A 27,809-nucleotide genomic window follows, 5' to 3' on the forward strand; every position below is an offset into this window, starting at 1 on the left:
TAACTAGATATAGTACGACAACAGTTTTTTTTATTCAAAGTTCAAAGAGCCGCATAGTTATATCTGTGTGTCAATAGTTTTTTAATTCGAGACCTAGCGAAAATAAATTAAATTACTTTTTAATCCATAAAAGATGTTGATTAAAGTTAAGGTAAGAACAACAACCGGCGAAATTAGGACTACGTCATTTACGATTTGTTTCGAAAATACATTCTAACCTTGTTTCAGACTCTTACAGGAAAGGAGGCAAGTAATCGTAAAACGATCGTATAAACTTTAAAACGATTCGCCAATCAATTCCGTGATATTAAGTTTACCAATATAAACTTGTAAAATAGAACAAACTGTTGAAGTAAAATAACCTCTGCTAACAAGATCGCGTTGTCATCTAAGAATAGAAAACTTGACATTCAATGTACCGTTAAAAACTTATCGTTACAAGTTATAATAGTATTTAATATTATCCATTACTATGTTATCTACATATTTAGTTAAACGATAAGTAGACTTATACACGAAATTCATGGTTATCACAATGTTGTTGTTTTTATAGATCGAAATAGATATAGAGCCTACGGATAAAGTAGAAAGGATTAAAGAAAGAGTGGAAGAAAAGGAAGGTATACCGCCGCAACAGCAGCGATTAATATTTTCTGGAAAGCAAATGTAGGTATAATTGCAAATAGAAGTAATTTATACAATTGTACAAAAAGATTGTTTCCTATAGAAAGAATCGTGCTTTAATGTTTTATTTGTTGTCGTGTGTAGTATGAAATTGCTTAAAGCAAGGTGTTACGCATAATCCTACGTTACAGTAAGCGCAATAGTAACGAGATTCCTTTCGCAGTCCCTTAGACGCGCAAACCTTACATCTTCTTGTAGCATTTATCTTCTTTGGTGTCGACGGTACATACTCTGGAAAGTGACTTTCTACAGTCCTTATTGAATCTGGCTCGCATAGTTGTTTCGGCCTCCTCGTTCCTGTTCCATCAATTAGGACGTTTCAACGTTATTTTTTCCTGTTTCTTTTTGTCAAATGTATCTTATAATTACATAAAACACAGAGTTGCTTAAACTAAAGCGCGCAGTTGTGCGTTCAGGAGCAATTTGCGAAGTTGAATGTGTCCTTAATACTAAAAAGTAGTTTTAAAAAATAAAAATACAAAATGTTTTGTTGGTTTCTAGGAACGATGAAAAAACGGCGCAAGATTATAAAGTTCAAGGTGGATCGGTGTTGCATTTGGTACTCGCATTAAGGGGAGGCTTATAATAATGACATTCCTCAGTTTGAAACGTGGGTAGTGAATATTAAGAAATGTACAAGATCAGCCACAAAAATAATTAGACACTTTCCGACATTACATATGCTTACAAGGACACGCGATCGTCTTTGTATTTCAACGTGGTTGAACGGTTACATTTAGAATTGAAATAAATATTTAAATAAAATAATTTAGCTCGTATAGTTCTAATGCCTGTTTAACCGATAAAACGATTTTTCAGTTGTAATTCTAAAATTCAGACACAAGGGAATACCGCAACAGGAACGTGTTGTATTAAGAATTTCATTTCATTCAACTTTCGACGTCTGTATAAAGGCGGGACCCGATCCGAATTTTAAACAGCTCATGGACCGAACGGAAAGTCAAAAAATTCAAGGATCTCAGTTTCTATGATATTTGCTGTTATGAGTGGCCAGACTCCATTTCGTTTTGAAAAATCGCTGGCAAATATTGCAGTACGCGGTAGAGCTTCGCGACTCCTCGTGTTTCGATGTAATGTGCCGTAGAAGAGCGTGCTGCGTTGTAAACGATATACCGCATTTATTGCAGAATGATCCTGGCGAATGCAAACTCCATGGCGATGTCCTTGCCTGTGGCTCTATAAATTTATTTCTTCTTATAACTAAGACTACAATAATATTGTATTGCGTGAAATATTTGAATCGGGACCGTTTTCGGGTTGTTTCGAAATTGTTCAATGATCGTTCTCGCAAGGTAAAGAATCAATAGACATAAGTGCGTCACTACCATTTTATCTATTAATGAAAAATTGTACTCGAACGAGGAAGAAGATATTAAAGTATTGAAACAAATTGACGTCAATGTTACCTATTTCCTAAAACGCGTAACGAAGAGCGAAGCAAACTACAAAATCGATCGATGAAAGTCTACACACGACTCCTTTTTTTCTTGTCGATGGACGAATCAACCATACGGAGTAACCAGGGGACCATGGTCGTCGAAACGACCCTGTTCCAGGACGATGTCGTAATACCGGAACACTCGGGATAGACGTATTAAATAACTATTCTATTGGTTTTCGCCCAACACCCCTAAATCTCTTAATCGTTGCAGGTTGGTTCTCAAGAATCTCAGGACAGGTCTTACGAGGGGGAAAAATTAAACACAGACATACCATCAGCCCTTACTCAACAAATCGAAACGATAATACACGAGACATCCATCGCGGTACACATCGTTCGACGAACATCGTAAAACGGTCGTCCGTACACTGTGAAAGATTGCAAGTGAAAAGAAAGAGAAAAAAAAAAAGAACGAAAACCAAAGAGCACGTTCACGCAGCATAAGCAGAATAATACAGACACCACCAAGAACACGTTCAAGCGCACAATTCGAAACACGCTCGGAACACAGTCTCGTATTCCCGCGTGTACCTTTATCCTGTTCCACGATAATGGACACCGAGCGCCGTTTATGCGAATGGGATCGAAGAACGTCTATCCACGGATTCAGTGACTCGACTTTCGTATCGGTTAACGATGAACACCGAAACCATTCATTTCGTCGTACAAATGATCGTTCACGTCGTTAAAAACACCAACAACACTAGAAGCTTTCCATTGTAAATCGATTTATTTACATTGCTGTAATAACATTTTAAAGCATAGTTTTTTTTATATCGCTTTTTAATTCACTTACAAGCTCACAATTAGTACATACACGTAATAGGGGTTTTTTTTTTTTTTTTCTTTCGAACTGAAACGAAAAGTTTGCGACCGCGACAGTGTTCAACGATATATATACGTATACGTCTGTATATTATATATATATATATATATGTGTGCATATATCGTATGTACAGTCACTTCGTATATCTGCGTCTAGGTACGTACCGGCGACCGTCTATCAACGTTCGCGTACAATCAACCATACGTACACGTATGAAATGAAAATATCATTGAAATGTAATTATTGGTACCTACGCGTTATCGTTTCATCGCGAAACCTACTGGCCTGTGAGACAGAATTATTCATTGCAAACTGATCGTTCCCGTAAATGCACTGTTCTTTAGACACGATAGTTTAAGTATCGTTCAAATCGGTACGACGACGAGACGGTAGTTGCTCGTGATAATTATCAACTTAGCCAACTAACCTTAACACGTTAACTATCGTGCGAGACATATTGGTACAAATTCACACCGTCGCTTTATATACCTTACGAACTAAGAGAAAAAACGCCGCCTAACAATCAATTACAAGTTTCGTTCGACATTCAGTTAACGCGTTGATTCCGATCGGTTGCTTACAAATTACCTCGATAAAACTTTTCTCTTTCTTGTTCTCTTTTCAACGAAGCTTCGTGCGATCCTTAACAGCGAACATCTACGTATAAATCTACACAATTCTACAACTAAGTGCTTCATCGTGTACAAACACGTTCATTTTGTTCGAGAAGGGAAATGTAATTCAATAATGAAAGAAAAAAAAAGAAATGATAATATCTCCGTACGCATCAAATTTGCTATTCGTAGTGGGGGGCGGGGGGGGGGGCCGTGGGAATAAACGGGGGATGTTTCTCTAAAAGTTTACGAATTTATACGTGTACGAATCGATCGTTTCCGAAAATAACACGGGACTAATAATAATTCACCGAATAAATGTAACCGCGTTTCGAACACTCGACGCGGAGGAAACGATCGAAAGAAAAATCGAACTTTTTAATAATTTCCGTGTTCGTGTCGTTTCAATTGCGATTCCGTCGCCCCTTGACTTTCGCCGCGTGAGAATCCATCGCGCGGGATTCTCCACTCTGTCCAAAAAGCTCGAACGTATTTTCGTAAAATATTCATCGAGTGAACGACGTTAACCGTTTCCTTAAATCGTAATTAGTTATTAGACGTTTCTTAGATATTATTTATTTATTGGGATAAATACAGCAACGTACACGTAGGACTTATATAATATAAGATTCTCAAATAATGTTGATCATTGGAATCGAACCAATCGTTACAAAGCGATACACAATCGGGCAACCTGCAAAAGTTCGATTTTTATTTATTTAATTATTCGTTTATTTTCCTTGATCGGGTGCGTGTGTGTGTGTGTTTCTTTTTTTTTTATTTTTGCTTTTTTTTTCCTTTTCTTTTCTTTTCTTTTCGATCACGAAAGAGAGCTACCCGAACTCGCGCGAAAGTGTCGTCGTCGTCGCAGGGAATATAATTTCGCCGCTATTCCAAAAAATCCTCGTACACAATCGTTACGGATTCGCACGAGTTTTCGTTCAATGAAGTTTTTACTCGCTATTTTTGGACATGATAAATTACTTAGCGATAACAACGTACATTTACGATTTCGTCCAACGTGACGCAACTCGGCTCTACGAATCGGCGATAATGAAGAAAAAAAAAAAAAGAAGAAAAAGAAAATTCGAGCGATTAGAAGCAACACTCCGATTCGATGAAAAACGTGTGGTGTGGTGGGTGGGGTGGGGGACGGTGGAAAACACCGTGGATAGAAAAATAGTTTTCTACGGGAAATTAACGAATAGCTGTGTGGCGTGGTCTCGAAAAAGTTCCCGAACTGTTTATCGATCCGATCGAAGAAATTGTATAATATAACTCTCATCGTATTGGATTCGTTATGGTCGATCAACGAAGATATTATTCTCGTTTAATTTCGTACACAAAGACAATGTTTACACGAAGCCACCGGCGAAAGGAATGGAAAAAAAAAAAGAAAAATACATTGGTTGGTTGGTTCTCTTTATAGTCTCTTATACGCGGTCAACTGTGGTAAACATCTGGAAAGTTATAATATGTAAAATGTAAAACTAGATAGTCGTGTGTGTAAGGCACTGTCTATGCGCTCCATCGAAGCAGCTAAGTCCATCTTGGATCGCAAAGAAAAAATCGAGCACGCGAACAACGGACGTGTAAACAGAGTCAGTGTAATTATTATTATTATTATTATTATTCGGACTTTCTCTATGGACGATTTAACGACTCGCGTCGCGTGTTTCGTCTTGTACGTACGCGTGGTTGCGCGAGCGTGCGGCGTCTACCTCGATAAGAGTCGCGGCCCCGTCAGCCCGCGCGTTCCAAGTAACGCCTCGATAAACGCCCGAGGACACGGCCGAGCGCGCCAACGCGCAACGCGCAACGCGGTTATTCGATTTCCTCGACTCGTCGCTTTTGGAACACTGTAATTCTATTGATATGGATATCTCGTGCTTCGTATACGCTATTATTTGTCACCTAATCGTACAAGTATCGGTTTTTGTTCGCGCTTGTCGAGCAACTGTATCGTTATCGATCCGGTAAGCGCGCAACAGTCGTCGCAAAATGGTTGGGGCAGGGGGGGCGGGGAGAGAAGAGAGTTAGGGATCCTAACGTTTAACAACACGCGTAACAGAGATCCACGGAACATCGATTCGCGTGAGAGTACGACGCGCGTTAAAGATACACGATGCAAGAGCAATCAAACGATTTAGCGACCGCCTAAAGCACTGTACAGCAATGACTAGAATCCTTACAGAGTCGAAGACGCTTTATCGCTTAAAAAACGGTTACACATCGACGATCAAGCGCGTGACGATGAGATAAACGGAAACGTCACCGTATTATATATATTAATATATATAAATTCATATATATAATATATATAAACGCGCGCGCAACAAAGGTGTGTGTGTGTGCTGGATCGCGGAATGAAAATGAAATCAAACGACGGTGCTTGTATCGGTTTCTCGAAGGGTGTGGTGAGAACAACGAAAAGGATTAAAATTAAAATAAAAAATCTCCGGGCTCGCTTGAGTAACGAATTTCTCGCGGTCCTTGGTCGTTATCGAGTAAAAGGAAAAGATGATAAATATATATATATATATATTTATATATATATATAGTACACGCCAAGGTGCATGGACGTTACGAAACTGAGATCGGATGAACGATAAATAAATTAAGTCCCATGTCACTGTCCTCGAACTTGCCCGTTCCGGCGCTTCGACGTTCGATCGTTTAATACTAGAGAAAGTAGACGCGGCGAGCATCGAAGTAACAATACAGACTACGCTACAGCGACAGGCGGTGCGCAACAAGATTCCTGCTGAACTTTTAATACTGTACGCACGAAACGCGCGTTATCTCGTTCGTCACGGGTGCACGCGAGTATCGAACGACGCCGCGTCGACGATGACTTTAAGTAGCTCTAACGATGATTCAGCGACGGTTTCCATGGTACGTGAGAGAACTTCTCGTTCTCGAGAGAGAGAAAAAAAAAAAGGGGAGGGGGATTTGTTTGTTTTCTTTCTCGACATCGTCGAGCAGCGAATGCGTACAAATGGGTGAGGGGGGCGGAGAGGTAGGAAGAGGGGAAACCTCGACGATCGAGGGAAGAAAAAAAAAGAAAGTAAAAGAAATAGGAGACAGCTACGCCGTAAGAAAAATCGCGTCCCGACTCGGCGCGAATAACTCGCAACGTAGAAGAAGAACAATATAGAGGGGAACCAGGGCGGAGCGAGAAGCAATGTTTCTCGGCGCATCGAAACTGAAATCTACGAGTCCAATTCGTTTTTCGAGCTGCGCTGCTTCTGGATCGTTTTTTGCAATTGCATGTTATGTTTCAGACGCATGTGACGCCGCAGGTCGGTTCTACGACTGAGAGTGGTGTGACATAGGATGCAGGTTGTCTGGTTGCGATGCACTTCAAGGTGCTGGGTCAGCGAAGCAAGGTGCTTGTATACGCTTCCGCAGAGTCTGCACGAAAAACGCCCTGGACCCTGCATCACCACTTGACCAGTTGTATCGCCAACATGCTTCCGATTGCGTCCCACCCCCCCTGCAACACATTAACAGCCACGTCACCCGCCGAATTCCTTCGTTCATTGTTTGTTTGTTTTTTTTTTTATTTTTATTTTTTTCTAGGCAATTACAATTTAATCAGAGACAAAGGGGGGAGTACGGTAACGCGCGACGCAGACCGTTGTTTCAGCTGCGCCCGGTACCTATACCCCGCCCCTCTACCGTGATCTTTGCCACACCACGGAATCCTCGGTCGATTCGCAGCCTCTTCGCGAAACCCGATCGCAGAGAACGAGATACTGAAACTAACGGAGGGTGAGGTGAGCGATCCGGATCTGTGAAGAAGCTGCGAATCGACCGACGATGTAACCCCTTTGGGAACGTTGACTCGTTCCCAAACAAGTTCTCCTAATTATTGACTCTATCGTAAAAACAGCATCGATTTTGTTTTCTTTTTTATTTTTTTTTTTTTTTGTTTCTTCTTTTCAGACGACGATGCATGTTTTTGATGCTATTAGTGTGTGAAAATCGAACAGAAAAGAGAGACGTGGCAGTGAGAAGCGTGAAGATGTTGAAGCGTAAATTGATTAACATGGCGCAAACGGGAACCGCTGAAAGTATTACCCAATTATATACCATGTTCGAAACAGAACCACTACAACTCGTTTCGTCGTGTACGAAACGCATCTCGACGCCTATGTTCTCGTCGTAAGCGGAATGATAATCGCGGTGAGGTCTCGCATCGACGACAGAGTTTTGGCGGCAGTGTCGCGAACGCGAATTAAAATTATGGCACACGTCGTTGATTCGTGGTCGTTGCGTTCCACACGGTGTCCAAGGAGACGATTAACGCGCGTTCGAATTTCTTTGGGTCGCGAGGAGAGGCACGCGAGATCTTTATTTCTCTATTTACTTTTTTTTCCGTGTCGTCACGAAACGCGCGTGTCCTATTACTCGTCACGTGTGTATACTTACTCGTCGACATTTTTTTTTTGTTTTTTTGTTTTTCTTTTTGGTTTTTTTTTTTTTTTAATTTTGCATCGGCGAAACTACAACCCGAGCGTAACGATATCAAAATTTTGACAAAGATATTTCGTTTTTTTTTATTCGTATTTTTAAGAAAAAGGACTCGCTTGAATTCAGATTTTGAAACTTTATTCACACACATTTTTTTTTGTTTTACTTACATCGTTAACTCGCATAAGCCAAACATAAGATTATGTAATGATATATTATAATATTTTTATGTATATATATATATGTATTTTTATATATATATATTTATATATATATATATTTTTATGTATAGATAGTTCTTATTTTTATAAATAATGAAAGAAAGAAATATCAATTCTTCTAAAGTAATAATTGGCAATCTTGTACTTATTTGTATTGTGGCTTCTGAGGAATGTGCACATTCGTTTCTTTTAAATTAAATAATTATATATGTCTACTATACACAAGTATAAATAAACGTGTATACATATCTATGGTATTCCACGTTCCTCACGGAACTTAGCTTACATCGCAACGTAAGGTAACATAAGTAAAAAAAATTGTTATTATTTTTTTTTTTCTTCAATTCAACGTACAACGGAATATATATATAAATATATATATCGCACTACTAAACACTGATTCGTGCCACTAACAAAATGTTCTGCTAACTTCGATCAAAAGTCGTCGAAATTAGATAATTAAAAGTAAACGTGCAAGATGTGCCACGTAAAGTATAACAAGCACGAAACATATCGCATGCGATTGCAAATTTTTAACGCAAGCATTGTTAATCTGCGAACAGAAGATCCGCTCTTATCGCGCGAACAGAAAATGTTAATAAACCGGTATGTAGTACGTATGGCGTGTCGACTGTCGCGCGTTGACTCGTTACGAATTATTATTTATTATTATTAATATATATATTTTCTTTTATCTGAAATCGTATGTACGTATATATTCGAGAAAATTATACAGCGATATCGAAAAAAATCAGCGGGCGTGGTCATCGATTTGCAACGGGCAATAAATATAAAATTGGCGACAGTCGCGTAAATGTTGTACTCTTCTTGAGGCCTGCAAAACTAGCTTCGATTTGTACTTCGTCACGTCGCAATCAAGTCATCGCGTAAATAACTGTATTTTCCACGTTGTCCGCACTCGATTCACAACGTTCATAGACTTTGGCATACAGCGAAGATTGCTATCGGGGCGGCAAAGAAAATAAGAACAACAAAATAAAAATCGCGAACAAGAGATCATATCGTAGGTGGATCAGTTTGCCTTATCGTCGAACAATAGCCTCTTTGTAATTGCACAGGAAAAGGGAGTAGATTGGATTTAAATACGGGACGGTTCGCGGTCGGTAGGCGAAGACTCGTCCCGCCTAGGGGGAGGGGCTTAGGGCATGGGCGGGGTTTCTTTGGAGCGAGATTAAATAATAATAGCGTAAAGATGAATCTAAATTAAATTCCAACTAGAAACGTAAACAAAAGAAGAAGAAACAAACAAACAAATAAGCGCAACAAAATGAAGAATAGGGGGGCGATAACGTAAAAATATATATAATAAGAGCCAAGGCGTGATTGCCAATTTCTTTCTTTTACATCCACGTCGGGATGGGTGGAACGCACAAACGAAAATAAACGTTCTATGCGTGACCGTACAGATATGTGTGTCGCGAATATTTTTCTTTTTTTTTTCTTTTTTTTTTCTTTTTGGCAAGTCTCCGAGCTTAACACTAAAATACATGAGTATGTTTAATATCATGAACCTATAACAATATGGCCAAATTTTAATCTAGGAGCGACGAACGAGTAGCCTCCGAAACGCACAAACGAGCAACTCGAAACGCCGATCGCTGTCGAAAAGGGGACGACAGCTTCGGCTTCGGTGAAACGCCGGATAGTGTTTCAACGAATGGCACACACGAGTTTCTTTTCAATGGGGGAGAGGGTACGAGACTGTACACACATTTAGCTAAAAAAACGGAGCATCCGTCGCGCCGTTCCAAGGTAATAATACGTCGGTGAACGAACGACGGACAAAAACTGTCGAAGTTCGACCGGGTTTTCGATTACTAAAAGAAACGTTTCGCGCTTTTCTTTTTCTCTTTTTGCGGCTACGCAAATACGCGACGTCCGATGCCTCGAGGAAGGTTCTTTGATCTCCGGCGACGTTTCTAGGAAGGACACGTCGCGAACGATTTCCAAAGCGAAGCTTAAAGTGTTACCAACGAATGGATTATCGTTCTCGATCGTCGAAGCGTTCGTCGAGGCGTAAAATTGGCTAAAAATCATCGAATCGGTGATAATAAACGATTTAACTAAAAAGACATCGAAGCCTCGAAAAAAAAAAAAACAAAAGGAGTGAGAAAAAACTATTAAGCGATTTCTGTTCAGTCTCACCGTCGAGGCACTCGACGGTGTGTGTTGGTTTTCGTGTTCGATGGCACGAAGAAAGATGCACATTCCTCCTTAACGCTATTAAGTACCGAACTCATTTGACTAGATAAAATAATTTGTTTTTTTTTTTTTTCTTCTTTATCCCTCTGTTATGTCTTTGGTTACAAAAAAACGTTTACGTAGATGTTCCGCGTGTTTACGCACGCGATTTCTCTTCCTCATCATCTTCTTTCGCTTCCACTTCTCCTCTTCATCTTCCTCTTTGTTATATGCACATACACATATACATTAATGTACGCACACATACACGGATGTGTACAAATGACTAGGGCGTAAAGTGTTAGACAGGCATCTTTAATTATAGGTTTCCCGTCGACGACTAGAGTGGAATAGGTTTCCTGCGACATAACGCTCTTCCGTAATTATTTGCATAGTTACGAATTTAAAGGCGACGCTTCTAACGATTGCGTTCATAGAGGGGAGGGGTACGTGGGTGGGGTTTGGGGAGGGCATTCCTCGGGATTGACCGAGGCACTCCCGACAAACAGCACAGGGGAAGGGGAGGAGTAGGGACTGTATACGTTCCACAAACGTACGAGCTTCTTTGGTATTCTTATGTTTCTACAAATTCGATATTTCCTACAATATGTTTTTTTTTTTCCATTTTTACTACGCGATTATACTGGTCCGCGCGGTGCCCGAGAACCATCACGCGGATTTATGCTGCGAAGCAACCTAACCGGTAGGTGTGCATATGTACGTACACACACGCGCACGAACAATCATCAACCCGGGTGCTTTCGACAACGATAAATAAATATACGTATCCGAGGGTAAGTACCGCCGGTTCGCGCGGAGAAGATCGACGTACGCGCGCGTCGCCGGTCCGCGGTTCACTGACACCCCCACCGTTGCGCGGAGGCGGTGACGAGGATCGACAGCGGCCAATGGCGACGACGCGCGCGGTGGTGGGGGGAACTGGCGGACCGCAGAACGGGGACGCGTACGCCGTTGGCCTTCTTCCCGCTGACGGACGATACGTGCCGAAAAGAACCGATCTAAAACGCCGCGAACGACATATCTCATTCTCTATCCCGACGCGATCGTGGCTTCTTCCCCGATCGCGCGGAAAGATCTAGGGGGAGGCGATCAGGGATTTTAGGAGGCCCGGCGAAATGGATGGACGATAGTGTCTTCTCCGTCTATCCTCTCTTACGTCGACGGGTTTCTACGTTCGACAAGGCATGCTCGCACTAAGGAATAGGACTAGAAGTGATTCGTTCGACGCTGCTCTCCCGTATGCGTATAGTGGTGTAGGTGGCATTGGGCTCGATGCCGTGGGTAGGACTCCCGGCGTTCTGCGGGGCGATCGCCGCGGAGGAGACAGATATTGGCGTCGGCGGCACGGACGTCGTGGCGGAGGCGTCGCTCGCGGCTGAGGCGCCCCCGGTGACGCCTGTGACAACGGGTATACCGGGAACGACTGCGGCGGTGGTCGTCGCGGTTGCGTTGGTGGCTGCTGCTGCGACGGCGGCGGCATTCGCGACTGCGGCTGCGGCTGCGGCGGCGGTCGTCCCGACGCCCAACCAGCCGTGCCGATTTTTTAAATGTCGCTTCATGTGGGTCGTGCGGCTCAGCACTTTGTGACACACCGGACATTGCGTCGTTCCTTTGTGCATGTTCATGTGTTTGTACATCGAGTCCCGATTCCAAAACGTTTTACCGCAGAGTTTGCACGAATGCGATGGCTGTTCGATGACCACCGTACGAGGATCTAAATCAGATACAAACACGTTCATGTGGTAGTGCGTGCGCCCGATGCCGATCGATCCGTATCGTATCGTATTTATTCGTATATGTATATATATATATATATATATGTATATGTACTTTTTTTTCCGTTTCTACCTCCTTATCCTCGCAATCTCGATCGTCATCGGTTTTCTATGGTGCACGCTCTCACTTTCATTCGAAACGGATCCGGTCAAACAACGAAAACTACACGTCGATCCGATAAACGTTACAACAACAACGCACGCAGAAGTTATTTTTTTCAATTTTTTTTTTTGTCTTTTTCGGTTCCTCTGGTTAAAATTGTTTTCTCTTTATTTTTATTATTATTTATCGTTATGATCGTTATTATTATCATTATTATTATTATTATTATCATTATTATTATTTCTCTCGTTCGCTATCTACTTTTGCACTCTCACTCGCTCACTACTACGTCTCCTTCGATCTATCAGCGATACGAGGAGATGAACGGTAAGATAAGGTAGCACACACGATAAGTTGTACAAGGAAGAGCAACCACGAGGTGATAAACACGCAATTTGTAAAAAAACTCTTGGAGCGATCATCATGCTATTGTGAACTGTGGATACAACGTTTGAACGACAACAAAACAACGTATTTACGTACAAAAAATGTTCAATATTCATGCAGAAGAACATCAGAAGTTCTATTTAAAAGGTTTCTGTGTAAATGTAAACGTGTATGTATGTATATATATTATATATATATATGTGTGTGTCTGTGTGCATGTTTCGATCGGTTGCAGTCAGAAATGCAATTGGGGGTATCACACATCAAGCGTCCTGTAATTACGGTGATCGCGCGATCTCTCTTTTTTTTGTTTGTTTTTTGTTTTTTTTTCGTTTGTGTTTTACCTTTCTCTACGTATGGTACAGAAGTAGTTGCGTTCCCTGCGAATCGTGGGACGCTTGGTCAAACGCTTGTCGTGTGCAGTGAACCGACAATCATGTAATTCCTTTTTTTTTTTTTTGGCTAATAGCGCGCGCTTTCGCCGGGCGCGTATTTGTTTATATGCGAGCGTGGGGGGGTGTGTGGCGGTACACGATGAGTTTAAAAGACGAAACGGCGGCGGGTCAACGTTCGTTATTTCTCGTCCCCCGCGAGCAAGCGTACGCGCGCCGTGGCGCGTCCATCGGCGACGAAAAAACACAAAACACTTTCTACGTTGTTTTCGTTTATTTCTCAATCTGCGCAAATGTACAAAAGGAAAAAATCAGCGATCCGTCGCCCTTTTGCGACAAAGTGCGCGCAATAGGGTTCGCAAAATTGTCGAGACGTCGATGCTTCGCTGTGTAAAAAGACGGAAAAGAAAAAAAAAAAAGAAGAAAAAATATTTCCCCATCCCCATCTATCACCTACTTTCTGCGTTTCGTTTATGCTCCAAATTGATAAACTTCAGTCTTGGAAGGAAACGGTGGTTATTTGAAACATTGAAACAAAGAAGACGAGTTTCGCGCGCGCGCAACGTACACATATATATATACTGCGGTGACCTGACCTCAGGAGCATGAAAGATATGCCAATTTCGTTCTCGGTTCCCCTGTCATATCAGTGTGCGCGACAATGTATAACCGGAGTGAACGATTTCGTAAAAGTAAACACCTATTCAATATATACACCGTTGGTTGACTCCCTACTACTCGATATATACATATGCATATACACATACATATACATATACATATATGTATGTATGAATGTATGTATATCCGAGTATAGGGTTCTAGGATTCGCAAGTTCAACCTCGTTCCTAAACGATAAGTTACGGTTCGGTTTGCATTGCGATGCAAGGATAAAAACATTGCGTAAAAAAATTCAGTCTGTCGAACGAGGAACGTTACGCGGGTGGAATCGTTGAAATCGTGTATAAAAAGAAAAATATATATATATATAAAAAAGAAAAGAAAAACAAAAAAAAAAATAATAATAATAAAGAAAGAAAAAGTCCATGCGTATTCGTACGCTACGCTATCGGTCGGCCGTTATACACACACTATGTACACATACGTTCGATCGACGGGTTACATTCTGTACAGATATACTCTCCTACCTCGTGGGAGAAGGTACACGCGCGGCTGCACCGCGCGCGACAATTCGTTACAAATGATTCGTTCACCCCCGTGACGCGAAACGGTCTTCACTCTCGGTCCCTCCTCGAGTTAGCAACGATTTGTACGATCTCGAGTTTCATTCGAGGACGCGTCGAGGTCCAGGCCGGCAAGGTCGGTCGAGAAACGGCCTTGCGATCGGTTAGAGGGTCGCTGGCCGATTGGTCGATCGGTGAACCATCTTCTTTTATATTTAATTTCTTTTTTTTTTTTTTATATATGTATACATATATATATTTGTTTTTTTTTTTTTTGTTTACTTTTATACGATCCCGCGTTACTTGGCGCCGTGTACGTTCAGCATGTGACAACGCATCGTGTACTTTCGTGTGAACACGGCCTGACAGATCGGGCAGACCGTGTCGCCCCTATGGATGCTACGGTGGTGAGCTAAGGAGTCACCGCGGTTGTAAGTACGGCCGCAGACGTCGCACACCCAGCGACCACTTCCGTCGTGAAGCGGCTTTGACCTACGTCTCATCCTTTCGTACCCGAGGCTCGCCTGTTGAAGTTGTTGTTGTTGTTGTTGCTGCTGTTGTTGAAGCTGTTGTTGTTGTTGTTGTTGTCGTTGCAGATGTTCATGTTGCTCGTGATGATGTTGCTGATGATTCCCAATAGGCGTAGTATCGTGCTTTGGTTCTGCGCACACAATCCAAAGTGTTCCCATACACACAGACAGCTTCATACTTATGTGATATAGGTTCGTCGTTTTCTATTTGCCTCGAATCCCCGAACACGAGATTTTCTGCTTTATCCGTGGGCATTTGCGCGCGTTGCTTGTCTTTTCTAATTTTGTTCTGTATATTTTTTTTTTTTTTGGTTTTGGTTTTGGTTTTTCAATCATGTCGATTTTCAAGGCTAAGGGGGGTGGGCGGGTGGGGGGGATGTACACGGGTGCATCGAGAGAGGGACGTTGAAACCGATATTGGATCGAATTTTTCACGATGGCACGGGCCCCCGAAGTGTCTGTTTCGCCCCACGACGGAATTCCTAAAACGCGTCTGCGGTCGCGAGTTCTCTCTCGGTGCGCGTGAAGGAGCAGGAGCGAGGGACGACCGTAGAGGATGATCGCGACGTGGCGAGCGAGACGATTCCCCGCGCGCGCGGCAAGGAGAAGACGTTCGAATACGGGCGAGGAATCGACTTTCGGTGGGCGCGAGAGGCGAAACCCGCCCCACTCTTCGCGAGAACGTGATTTGTGTCGAGTGTGTGCGAGATTATCGTATACCTATATATGTATGTACGCGCGCGCGCGCACACACACACGCGTGTACATATAGATATATAATATATCTCCTGCTGTCGTGATACGGTATCTCTGTGTTAAACACGCGTAGCCACTGCGAGCGAAATTCCCACATAGTACAGTACCCACAAGCACGTTCAATGAAGCCTCCAGCCAAAGGAAAAAGAGAGGATTGATCTCTTCTCGAGATACGACGAGAAAGCTTTTTTGTTTTTTTTTTTGTTCTTTTGCGGATATTGAAATTTGTACAGGGTAGTCGCGATCGCGAACGAAAAACGCGAACTTTTCGAGGAAAGATGTTGAAAAATTATTAGAGAAAAAAAAAAAAAAAGAAAAAAAAAGAGAAAGAAAGAAAGAAGTGCGCCACTCTTTCGTTTTCGTCGTCGTCGGTTCTTTTTTTTTTCTCTTTAGTATCTTGAAGCGAGTGAAACAAAAGAATGCATTTTTTCGGAGAGTTTTATTAAAACTTCCTAAACAGTAATTCAAAATATCAAATACGTCTTTCGAGACTTGTCGTCCCTTGTAGCAAATCGTATACAAACATCCTGTAATAATGTAAAACTTTAATTATAAATAGATACGACGTGTTAATGTGTATAACATAAAACTAAAAACGAACATAGCGCATCGCACCAGCAATAGTCGCATTCCTGTCAACGTGTACGCGCGAGGCTGACTTTGCTTAAATATCTCTCTCCTCTCGGGGCAACTGATAATCGTTTACGGGATTTAAACAAAAAAAAAGAAAAAATAATACGTGCAATCGCCTCGAAACAAAACGTGGATGGTTAAAAAAAAAAAAATAAAAAAAAATAAAATAAAAATACAACCCAAAAAACTAGAGAACGATACGTAACCTTATTTCATAAGGGACACGGCGAAGATATTTTGTTATTCTTTGAATCGCTTACTTTCTATGTGCGTGTCTTTCTGAGGAACTTTACGTTTTTTACGCGTCATCTTTCGTCGATGGCACCTTGTTCGAGTCTTCTGGCATCAGTCTATTTAACGTGTACAAGGAACGATGCTTATTTGGATCGTATCGAATAACAACGTGTCCAGCGAGTATTTTCATCGTTTTTTTTTTCCGTTCAAGTCTGTCGAATTCATTCGCAGGCTTAAATATCGTAAAATCGTAAACGCTAGTGATAAGTATCTATTTAAAAAAAAAATTAAAAAAAAAATAGTACGCATAAGAGTACGAAACATTCCGAAGACGAACGTCCGGGTTTATCGAACAATATAAAGCTCGTAACCGACACGACGATCGTATCTCGTCGAACGAAGAAGAAAGAAAAAAAAAAAGAAAAGAAACATTTCTCTAACCGCGCGATGCCGTGATGTCAAGGGGTAAAAATGGTCTTTCGACGTTCTCTCTCACCGCCTGTTGCGCAGGCGCGATCTCAACCGGTCGGTATCGATCGCGAAGCGTTCGACCGATTTTCCTTTCGCCCGACGGTAGGAAAACGAACGTGTTCGTGAGACGTTTCTCGGGTCGCGAACAGGCGCTACGTGATCACTTTCGAAAGTTCAACTTCGCGTCGACACTGAACGTGCACTTGTGGATGCGCATCAAATGCGCCTTCATGTCGTAACTTCGACTGAAGATGCGCTGACAAATCGGGCACCTGGTCTGCCCCGTGTGCAAGTCCTTGTGCAGTGTCAACGACATCGGATGCTTGAAACCCTTCCAACAAATTCTACAGCGAAACAACAATTCAGTGTCCGTGGACTGACCGTAGTCATCGTCCGAGACGAGGTCCGCGGTTGCAGGACCGCCGCTACCACCCCCGCCCCCTGCGGTATCTCCTGCTCGTTCTACAAATAAACACAAACACACAAGATCACCTCTATATTAACCACAAACACGCTACGCCGTATGCACAACATCGCAAGATAACCGGCGTTTTCTTCCCGCGACGCGAATCATCTTCCACCCCGCGCGCGCTTGTCGCTCGCCCTTGCGCGAAATTGCGTGTACAGCGTTTACGATCAACCGTCTACGAACTCTTTTCTCGCGATACACGGCATTGCTCGCTTAAATCTCGATAGAGTCGCCTCGAGTAAATTTCGACGAACCCCGTTCCCACCGTCCTCTGCAACGCGATCTCTCGCCTCGAGATAATTCGATGTGTACGAACAAAGACGGTGATTTAAATAACGCAAGAGCAAGCGAGAAAGAAGTAGCGTGCCAAGTAGCGACGATCGAAAACTCGAGCAGTTCGAGGGAAGAAATTACAAAAATTTTTATTCGCGCGCTCTTCGCTTTGTATTCGTGATAGTCGTGTGTCATCGGCGAAGTTCGTCCGCGTTGAAACGTGTTTGAACGCGGCGCGAAACGACCAAGTTTCACCGCTGTTCTATTATTTTCTATTATATTTAAATTTATCGCGAACAAAGTTCGTACGATACGCGGCGTGTTAGGGCTCGTTTCGATCGGGAGAATCTCACGGGTCCGTCGACACCGTTGTTGCAAATACAAAGCGAAAAGTTTTAATTTTCGCGATCGAACGATTCGTCGTAGCGCGTTGCGGCGCTCCTTTGAAATGCTCGAGATCGACCGTGTCCCCACTCCGCGTGTTATTCTCTCTCTCGCTTACTTTCGTCGTGTTTGTTCTCTCTTCTTGTCGAGGGGGACCTCGAGACTCGAGCGCTCGGGACAATTCCTGGAATAAAATCGCTACCTGCTCCGCGATAATTTCAACGGTCAACCCTATCGATTTACTCGAATTTAAGCGAGCAATACCGTGTGTACCTTTTACTCTATTCGCGAAACGGGATTCTCGCGACGCGCCAGCGCTCCGGAGAGAAACACGCGCGATTGAATTTCGGATAAAAGGATTCGACGGTGTTGCTCTCGGTCGAACGATCGCGTCGGTTCTTTTTTTTTTTCCGATCGACAAGAAATTGCACGATTTCGCGAACGATCGACAAGCGCCCGTCTCTCAACGTCGAACGATACACGAGTGCGGTCGTCGATCGTGCTCGGATCTCTCCCTGCGATTCTTGGCGTAAAAAGGATAAAAAAAAAAAGAAAAAAAAAAGAGAAACAAAAACGTCGTCTGTGTACGTCGTGCGTAGAAAGCGCAAGCTGAATAGAATAAGTCCGATCAGACCAAAAACAGAGAGACAGAGGGCATACGAACACGACACCACTAATAAAGGAGAATTCAAGCTTCGCTAAGTTCCCAGGCCGCCGAGATACATCGAGAGTGCCAACGCGATCGTACGTATCGGTCGTCGAGGCTCGCGATCATTCGTCTTTCGTTCCACGATCGATCTTGTTAGTAAAACCCTCTCACAGGATCGCTCTCGCAACATGGGTTTCGGGGATAGGTAAGCTCTCGACAATTACAATCGGTTCGGTTTCCTTTTTTTTTTTATTACAAGCTTCGTGGGTCAATTCACAAAATTCTTTTGCGAAGCAAGTTTCGTTCGGGCGAGACTTTGTTTTTTCGTTTTTTTTTTTTTTTTCTTTTACAACGTTTCACGCTGCGTTCGCGACCGACCCAACGTCTGACGCGTTACGAGTATTGGGAAGAAAAAACAGGCTGGACGGCATTTCAATCCCATCGAGTTCTAGACCTTTTTCGTGGATCGTACAAACCGTGAAGGAGCTCGATTATTCGAAGAACCACGCTATCAGAGAGTTTCGATCGACCTTTAAGATTGGTATTATTAAGCCTGCGGGAATGGGTGTCAGTCTATGAGTGCTCGTATTTGGAAGCACGATATGTATACCGTTAATTCGTCCTACGATTCAAGTCCATGAGATACACACAAATACAAAGGAAAAAAAAAGAAAAAAAAATATATATATATATGAAGCGTTCATTCGACTCGATATAACATTAGCGAACTTATATTCTACGAGATCTTCGGAGCGTTACAACGACAACAATCAAAACGACAAAGAACGCAAGATTTTTTTTTTTTTTTTCATGGAACAATAATTGGTTTTTTCGTAAGCTTTCGTAAATAATTTCCAACCGTGACACGATGCGATCGGGGTCCGGTGTGTGTGTTTACGCGTATACCGGCGTAAATCGAGGAAATACTTTTTCACCCAGTACTTCGTTTTTTTGTTTTTGTTTTTTGTTTTTTTTTTTTATACTCTGTATACAAGAGAATCGTGGGCGAATCTTCGTTCGCCCGATTCATTGAATATCACGACGGTTTTTACCTACATAGTATCGGTGTTTCGTGAAACGTACCACAGGGATACAAATAAAAAAAAAAAAAGAAAAAATCATAAATGCACGATCAAGGGATCAACGTCGATGCAATACATGTAAAACTGATATACGCGCGTCTTGTAAAAAGGGGACGAAACGGATATCATTGCTACCCGGTCGATAGGTACCAAGTATTTGTATCTAAGTACTCCCGGCAGTGAGCCGAAAAACATTACCGTTAAAAAAAAAGAGTTAATTCGATAACGAGTTTACCTCGTCGCAGTCTTATGTATAGAGTCAATCAAGATTAAGTTAAATAACGATCTCTTTACATTATCCTAGTGTGTGCGTACGATAGAACTGTCGAGAGCGACAAAATCACCGAATATATATATATATATATATTTATTATATATATATATAAAAAAAAAAAGTATATTACGAATAGTCCGAGGGGAGTATCGTCGTTATTTCCGTTAAACTAACCTAACCGTCAATTTACAATTAACGCGAGTTATAAATAAAAACTAAATTGGCATCTACGGTTAAATTATAGAAACAAAAGCCACCGGGTTGGGTTCGCGACGATGCTCGCGAAGACACGTGTCCGTGACGAGATACACGCTTCGTACGGAGGGGGTTCTCGAACCTCCCCCCTCCCTCTCTTTGCTCCCTCGAAGAAAGCAGCATCGTCGTCGTCGTCGTCGTCGTACGACAAAGGGGAGAATTATATAAAAAAAAAAAATAAAATAAAACGATCAACGCGAAGCGACGCGAGTAACAGTAAAACATTCTCGAATTCTCGAACGTCCGAAATATCTAAAATTTATATATATATACATACATGAGCAAATGCTTCGCATTTTTTTTTTACAAAAAATTTCTTTAAAAAGTTAAAAAGTTAAAAAAACTTTCAGAGTCTCCTACCTACCCGTAGGAAGAACAAGATCGAATTAAAAAAAATGTAAAAAAAAAATAAAAAAAAAAAAACGAAAACCTTACGCGATAAAAATTCGACGATCGCGAGGCACGTGAGAACGATTATATGGAAGGAAAACTCGGAGAGCAAACGGTACGAAAAACAGGGTGGACAGAATTAGGGCTCTTTCAGACGAGATATTCGATGATCGGTGTCCGTGACACAACAGCTTTTCCCAGCCACGCGTTTCTCTCCGTTTTGTCTTTTTCTTTTTTTTCTTCTTCTTACGATAATTGTTAACATCCGGTTGGACGAAGGTTCTCTCTCTCTCTCACTCTCATTCTCTCCCTCTCACCTGAAAGAGTCCCCGCTCGCGATCGCGCAAGAGAAAGAGCAAATGTCGTAGTTTTCTTTTTCTTTTTTCCTTGTTTCTTTTTCCCCCGTATCGATCGTTATAAAAGACGCCAAACAATCCCCTCCTCACCCCCACCCCAATTCTCGCTCTCCCTCCCTCTCTCTCTCTCTTTGTTTTCCATTGTCCCTTTGCGAAGTTCTCTCTCTCCCTTTCTCTCTCTCTCGTTCACTCACTCACTCTCACTCTCACTCTCTCTCTCTTGTATCGTGGACGTAAAACACAAAAAAATCGAAAAGCACAGGGCGTTGTTAATTAGTTGAGTAGCGATATTAACTCGGGGCAGCCGGAGGGGGCGAGTTGGTGCTATGGGGGCGGGATGTGCGGGATGGCGCGCATTTTGTGAAAATCGACGAAACATGGCCAGCGGCACAAACAGGCATTGCAGGGCCAACATTTGAAGCGCGTCTGCCTGAGCTTTCCACGTGATGTGACCATTCCGCGCTGCTTGCAGTGTACACATACTTTTCCGTGGCCGTTTGCTTTGCTGAGGCTATGCGGCTGACCAGATACGTACGTAATCCCTCCTGGAGAAAACACATTGGCCAAACACTTCGGTTAGTCAGTTCTTAAGTATATCTGCACATGCAGGCAACCATTAGTAAAACAAATGTTTTTTTTTTTAACGACCAATCCCAGCACCAACAAATCCCGTAGCCGTGAAAGCCAGTCTAGAGTATCAGCGATACCAATATACCCACGATATGTATTTTTTTTTTTTTTTTTGGTTTTTATTTTTTAATTTGTTATTATTTTTTTCCGTACGTACATATATGCATATATATGTATATATATATATTTGTGTATATATATATATATGTATATATAATATGTATATATATATATTTATATGCGTGTGTTTAGATGGAAATTTTTATATAGCATTGCCAGGTGCTAGCCGAATCTCTCGATCATTGTTCTTTTTCCTCTCGTTCCGTTTGTTTTTTTATTTTTTTCTCTTCGGTGTCACGTTTTCGCAAACCTTTTGTTCCGCCTCCGAAATACAAAATCGTCTTTACTTCTCGAGCGTTCGGTCTTTCTTTCTCCCCCTCCCTCCCCCCTTTTTTTTCTTCAGCGTTATTATTATTATTATTATTGCGTTATTATTATACGTTTTTTTTTTCCGTGCAACGCAGTCTGGCAACCACGGTTGTACGTGCGTCACGTGTTTACGCGAAGTCTTTCTCTCTCTCTCTCTCTTTCTCTTTCTCTCCATTCCGATTAAAACCGAGTCCTCGATGAATCTCTCTTGCCTCTCCTCCCGCGTTCTTCGATCATCGAAACAGCTCTTTGAAACTCCTCGTGTCGCTTCGACACTGTGTCTCTCTCGCTGGATCGTCACGGAAGCGTTTCTTTCTCCCTTCCTGTTTCGATTCTCCGTGTGCGGTTTACTCTGTCCGTGTTTTTTCCCCAATGTGTCTTTTGCGTGAACGTTTCCGGCAACGCATGCCGGTTCAGAGATCTTCGACAAAGTGCAACAAAAGTGAAACCGCGACGCGTCGTTCTCTTTTTCTCTTTTCTCTTTCTGCGATGCAACGACGACGACGTCGGCTTCTTATTGTGATTTTTTTTCGTGTTTACGTATACACCGGCGGCGAGCGGATCGTGTCGCCTCGGTATCGATTCGACACATCGTGGGAGATCCCCTCGATTCGGTATTATTATTATTATTATTATTACTTTTTTTTTCTCACTCTCTCGTCTCGTCAGTTTTACCGGAGGGACGTTGCATCGGCGAACGACTTACAGTTTTTTTTTTTTCGTTCGCGTCGCTTCACGGTGAGATTTACAACGTTTCAGAGCGTACAATCGAGCCGAGGAAAGGAGAAAAAAAAAAAAAAGAAACCAGAGTAACTCCACGCGCACACACACAACACTCGTAATTACCGAGCGATCGAACGATCCGATCGCTCGTTCTTCACGGGTCAATAGCGTACAGACACGGGATTATCTGTGCCCTTCTTAAACCGTTATTTACATCGTTGTTACTCACTGCTCGGTTTACAGTGTTTTTTTTTTTTTTACTCGTTCTTTTCTGTTTTCGATTTTCGTTGGTTCTTTTTTTTGTTCGTTTTTGGTTGTTGTTTTTATTTATTTATTTACTTTGTTTGTTTTTTTTTGCGCAGAAAAATCGGACGAAATCAAACGGAAAAACGTTCTCGTTTCGATGTATATATGTATATATATATATACCTTGTGGCCATCTCGCACGCAAAGGCGTAGCCATCGGGCGTGTGTGCTTTCCAACACAAAAAAAGCACAAGCGTTCTCTCGGATACATTCTCGCTCGCTCGACGAAATTCATGCTCCTGCTTGAACGGTGAAAACGGTGAACGTAAACATATTTCTGCTTACCTACCTGTCGGAATTGTCTCCTAGAGACACCAAGCGTATTTCGGATCGGGTCGCGTGTGAACGTATCATCCGCGGGAAGGTTAGAATTTGATCGTTCGGTTTGCAAAAGAAAAGAAAAAAGAAAAGAAATGAGGAAAAAAAGAATAATAATAATAATACGAAAGAAATAACCGCGACGCGATCATCTCAACGCTTCGGCGTATGTGTTGCGTAGAAAATTCGAGTTCGTCGGGAATATATATATACCGTTTTAACGTTCGGGAAAACATGTTGCCTCGATCACTATCGGGTACTAAAGGCATAATCGATTCGACCTAAATATCGGATTCCCACGCACCCATATTGATTTTTCAACGTTACGATGCACAACGAAAAGAGAGGATAAGTAATGAGATATTAAAGTGTGGAAGAAGATCGTTTACATGCCACTATTACCAGCACCATCACCGTTGCTACTTCAAAATTAGTCGTTTTTTTTTTTGCAAGGCTACGGAATTTTCTTTACAAACAAATCATTACCAGTTTGCAAGTTAATCTTAAGTGACGGTTATTACGGATACCGCGCCGCGGGTTGAAATCGGGATAGATCAAAAAATTGTGTCGTGATTTTTATTGCGTTAGACGATCGTGTTACAGTCATCGACGATGTTTCGAGTATTATTTCGAATCGACGTGTCGGGGGGAAAAATGAAACCACCTTAACGAGATTCTAAAGATTCGTTCGTTCGAAGCACTCGTGGATATCGTTTGCGTTACGACACAACAACGTGATGCCCAGCGACTTTAAGATTAACTTTGCATGCAAGTAAATCGGCATGTGTAACACTTGCTACACACGCGCGCGTGAGTGTCCTGTACAGTTCTACGATACAAAGAAATTACCTCATACCAGCACTGAAAGGTATTTTAGTGTATACAGAAAAATATGCTTACAGTTAGTGCGCATAAGGAATATAGTGGTGGCTTTGTTCGAGTTATTAAAGGAATGTTGATGATTGTCGGCACACATACAGCACTTGGCAATGCTTGCTAGTATCTACAGTTCAACCTACACCCGAGTGCCTATATACCATACATTTATATCCAAAAACCATGCACTCTGTATGCTATAGTACAGTTAAACGATTAATAGAAATAAAGTAACTTTCTATAACAGTAGGAAATGCATTTCTCCGAAATACACCTAAGACACTTGCGTCAATATTTTGCCACGCGATCGTTTTTGTTACGCGATCTTAATGTTTGCACAAGAATAAAGAAATGAATCAAAAAATTTCTTTTTAAATTGAAAAAAAAAAAGAAAAAAAAAAGTACCAAAACGAAACGGATGTATTATTTGTACCTTAGACCTAAGGTCCGGTGAAACCTAATTAGAACCTATGACGTTGAAACGAATAAATTTCTTTGCAAAGTTTTCCATTTTTAAAAAATTCTTTTTTATTTTATTTTATTATTCCCGAACAGTCGAGTCCACGAATGGTAAATGAAATTTTTTTACTGGTTTAAAATTTGTTCGACGTAATACAAATGATAAATCTTTTTTACTGTAAACGCTATTAATACCTCTAACTTTTCTCGCAAAAAAAAAAATTGGTGTGTGTGAGAATAGTACAAAGCTGTATATGTTACTGAATTCTCGTATAATTTGTATTATTAGAAATTCACGCAACTATATCCTCAAATCAAATAAAGAAATTCATTCCCCTCCTACTCTGCATAATTTTGTCATCAAACCTCAATACAAATAATCTGACGTTAATCAAAGTTATATATAAAAATATGTATGAGAATTGTTTTGTATCCACGTTAAGGAAATATATTTCAAATATGATTTATTTATAACTTTGATAAAAAAACATGGTTTTGCCAAAAAGAAGTAGCACGTTGTAACCGTGAAGTACGTTGCTTGTCGATGATTCGCGTGAAATTTACGAATCAATGAACAACATTAGCGTGCGTGATACGTGGGTACAAAACTTAAAAACTATCTGCAGTGCCATTTCTTTCGTTTAGAAAATGTATATTGAATCTTTAATTAGTGTCGAGCACGTTCGATCGAAAATTGCAAAATAGTATTCTTTTCTGCAATTTTATAATACGGTTTCTCGATAGAATTCTTGTAAACTTTAAAAGATGGCAAAGCATCGAGTCTTGTATTATACAAACATAGGATAAATACTGATTAAAAATCACTTACCCTGTACTGCTTCTTGCGTTAACCTTTCTCCGGATGTACTAGGTTTCGAAAGCAAGTGTCCTAATTGAAACACAAAGACATACAATGTATTTACCGATACGATTAAAACGGTATCGCAGTATTATCGAAGGCATTGATAAAGGTCTTACCAACATCCGTTGATTGATGTTTAACATCCAAATTATCCGAAGTAGACTGACTACTTGAATAAAATGTTTGACTGATATCGGGCTTCTGATCATGGTCGGGAGTATTAGACGACGTATCTTCTATAGCAATTTTATTTAATGAACTGTCCCCTAAACTTTGTTCCTCGTAACTACAGCTACTTCCATCTTGTACTAAATATTCAGGCATTTCCAATTTCAGGTTCGGCATAAGAGGAATTATTTCAACAGGATCCGAGCTAGTTGTTGTCTGATTTTCTGACGTTTTGTTCTCAGAATCTTTTGCAGATAAAGCATTACTTACAGCCTTATCTACATTTGTACTTGCATTTTCTCTACATTTTCGTCTTTTACTCGGTGGAGCATCAGGCTGTAAGTCAACGGCATGGTAAGGCATTGGCGAAGAAGGTGACTTGTTTCTTTTTTTATCTGTTGTTTTACTAGAAGCATTTTGAAGTTGAATTTCAGGTTCGTTAGGAATTTCTAGGTCATCCTGAAACATAATTTGAAGTATAATCAAAATCTTTCATCAATCGTTTAAACTGAAACGCAATACACTCCGATTTTAAGAAACGTACCTCGACTAAACTGTCGTTATCTTTTCCTGTACCATCTGTAAGACCTTGAACTGCTAATAGTTCGGCGGTTGTTAAGAAACTGGCAAGTTGCTCCTGAACAACGTTTACTTCACCTTGGTACATAAAGTCAACTAACGCCGCCAAATCATCAAATTTTACATTACGAAATATTATAACAGGATGTTGACATGGATTTTCCTATAATAAAATAAAGAATACAAAAAATTTGTTTCCGATACATAATATTGCCGATACATTATCTAATCTGTCATTTGAATTTACCTTAAATAAATCCCTGAAGTATGTACTACAGGCCGATAAGAGCATTTTGTGTGCTCTTATTCTTTTTCCTTCGCAACTTAGAGTTACGTCGACAAGATCTTCTTCTGTCCTTAATGTGTCAAAAGCGCAAGTAATGTGCTTTAAATAATTATTCCATCTGAGAGAAAACTGTTGACTCGAACCCATGCTGCTTTTCTGAAATAATACAGGACTTTTGTTTAAACATTAAGAAAAATATGAACAACTCTGTTTACTTCGAATATAGAGAAATGAAAAGCGACAGTATATACTTCAATTCATGTATCTAATATTCTTAAACGATATTTTACCGTCTTTGCAATTAATGCGATCCCAAAGTAATAACGTGAGTGAGGTCAAAAAATTTGTGGCTCTTAGTACGTAGCACGATTAAAATTGTCGGCAGCGGTTGTACAGTGTAGCCGTCGATGTAGTTAAATTGTTAAAAGAACATAGAAGTGGCGTTAACGCGTTAGTCCTGATACGTTTCGCAAAAAATAAAAACTGTAAACAGTAAAGCGGAATAGAATTTCATGGCACTGTGGAAGGTTTCACGGGTTCCGCATGTAGATGAAAAGTGGCGTCGATCTACCAAACGATTTCAATGTTATGTAATTGCATCGCGCCAAACGGTTCTTGTACACGTTGTACGACTTTTCACAGAATCCTGTGTCACTTTAGAAGCCACACTTCCCGATTAAATGACAGCTGGTAGCCATTTTCCTTCAGGAAAACGCGTAAGATGCGCGAAAAGAACTCCACTTCCTATAGAAGCCACGCGCGATGCGTGGGACGTCGTAATACATGTGTGGAACACCGTAGAGGCATTGTCATTGGTGAATTTTCGTTTATACCAATATCCATGAAGATGCTTGATTGAAATATTTACTCGTTCGATTAATGTAAATCTATAAATTGAACAATTTGTCAACATCCTCTCAACAACATTTTAATCATGACCAGATAATTTGTTCAGTTTAGTTGTTATTACATAAAGGTTTGATCTCTTAAATTTCATGTTTATTCATTACTTGAGAATAAGTGAATACAAATTCATATGCGGATAGCTAAATCGAAAGAAAATAATGAAC

General features: G+C 41.2%; 2 protein-coding genes across 11 annotated transcripts; one reads left to right on the forward strand and one right to left on the reverse strand.

Annotated features, from left to right (window-relative positions):
* Nedd8 (Nedd8 ubiquitin like modifier) lies at positions 1-2,920 on the forward strand. Of its 4 annotated transcripts, none has more exons than XR_012991934.1 (5): positions 15-151; positions 229-246; positions 554-666; positions 1,186-2,296; positions 2,358-2,920. XR_012991934.1 is itself a non-coding variant. In XM_076310729.1 (5 exons), the coding sequence occupies exons 1-4, from the start codon at positions 134-136 to the stop codon at positions 1,268-1,270; spliced, it is 234 nt and encodes a 77-aa protein (XP_076166844.1). In that variant the 5' UTR covers positions 15-133; the 3' UTR covers positions 1,271-1,294; positions 1,504-2,920. The 4 variants fall into 4 exon arrangements, 3 of the variants coding, with proteins under 3 accessions (XP_076166845.1, XP_076166844.1, XP_076166843.1); XM_076310729.1 differs by having other exon boundaries at positions 1,186-1,294; positions 1,504-2,920; XM_076310728.1 differs by having other exon boundaries at positions 1,186-2,920.
* On the reverse strand, positions 659-27,535 carry LOC143146421 (zinc finger and BTB domain-containing protein 6). Of its 7 annotated transcripts, XR_012991933.1 has the most exons (7): positions 27,030-27,534; positions 26,701-26,895; positions 26,419-26,616; positions 25,823-26,333; positions 25,674-25,733; positions 16,997-17,433; positions 16,056-16,712 (listed from the first exon to the last, which is right to left on the reverse strand). XR_012991933.1 is itself a non-coding variant. In XM_076310716.1 (6 exons), the coding sequence occupies exons 2-6, from the start codon at positions 26,884-26,886 to the stop codon at positions 749-751; spliced, it is 1,188 nt and encodes a 395-aa protein (XP_076166831.1). In that variant the 5' UTR covers positions 26,887-26,895; positions 27,030-27,534; the 3' UTR covers positions 659-748. The 7 variants fall into 7 exon arrangements, 6 of the variants coding, with proteins under 6 accessions (XP_076166831.1, XP_076166834.1, XP_076166828.1 ...); XM_076310716.1 differs by lacking the exons at positions 16,056-16,712; positions 16,997-17,433 and adding an exon at positions 659-981; XM_076310719.1 differs by lacking the exons at positions 16,056-16,712; positions 16,997-17,433 and adding an exon at positions 845-1,881.
* Between the last annotated feature and the right edge of the window lie 274 nt (positions 27,536-27,809).

This window comes from Ptiloglossa arizonensis, chromosome 4, assembly GCF_051014685.1.
Source record: "Ptiloglossa arizonensis isolate GNS036 chromosome 4, iyPtiAriz1_principal, whole genome shotgun sequence".
In the NCBI taxonomy this organism is placed as follows: Eukaryota; Metazoa; Arthropoda; class Insecta; order Hymenoptera; family Colletidae; genus Ptiloglossa; species Ptiloglossa arizonensis.

Coding starts and splice junctions, on each gene's coding strand:
- Nedd8 (XM_076310728.1), top strand. Junction 667..1,185: donor ATATTTTCTGGAAAGCAAAT/GTAGGTATAATT, acceptor GTTGGTTTCTAG/GAACGATGAAAAAACGGCGC.
- LOC143146421 (XM_076310713.1), bottom strand. CDS start 26,886: ATGGGTTCGAGTCAACAGTTTTCTCTCAGATGGAATAATTATTTAAAG. Junction 25,734..25,822: donor ACATCAATCAACGGATGTTG/GTAAGACCTTTA, acceptor TGTTTCAATTAG/GACACTTGCTTTCGAAACCT. Junction 12,221..25,673: donor AACGCAAGAAGCAGTACAGG/GTAAGTGATTTT, acceptor TATCTGATTTAG/ATCCTCGTACGGTGGTCATC.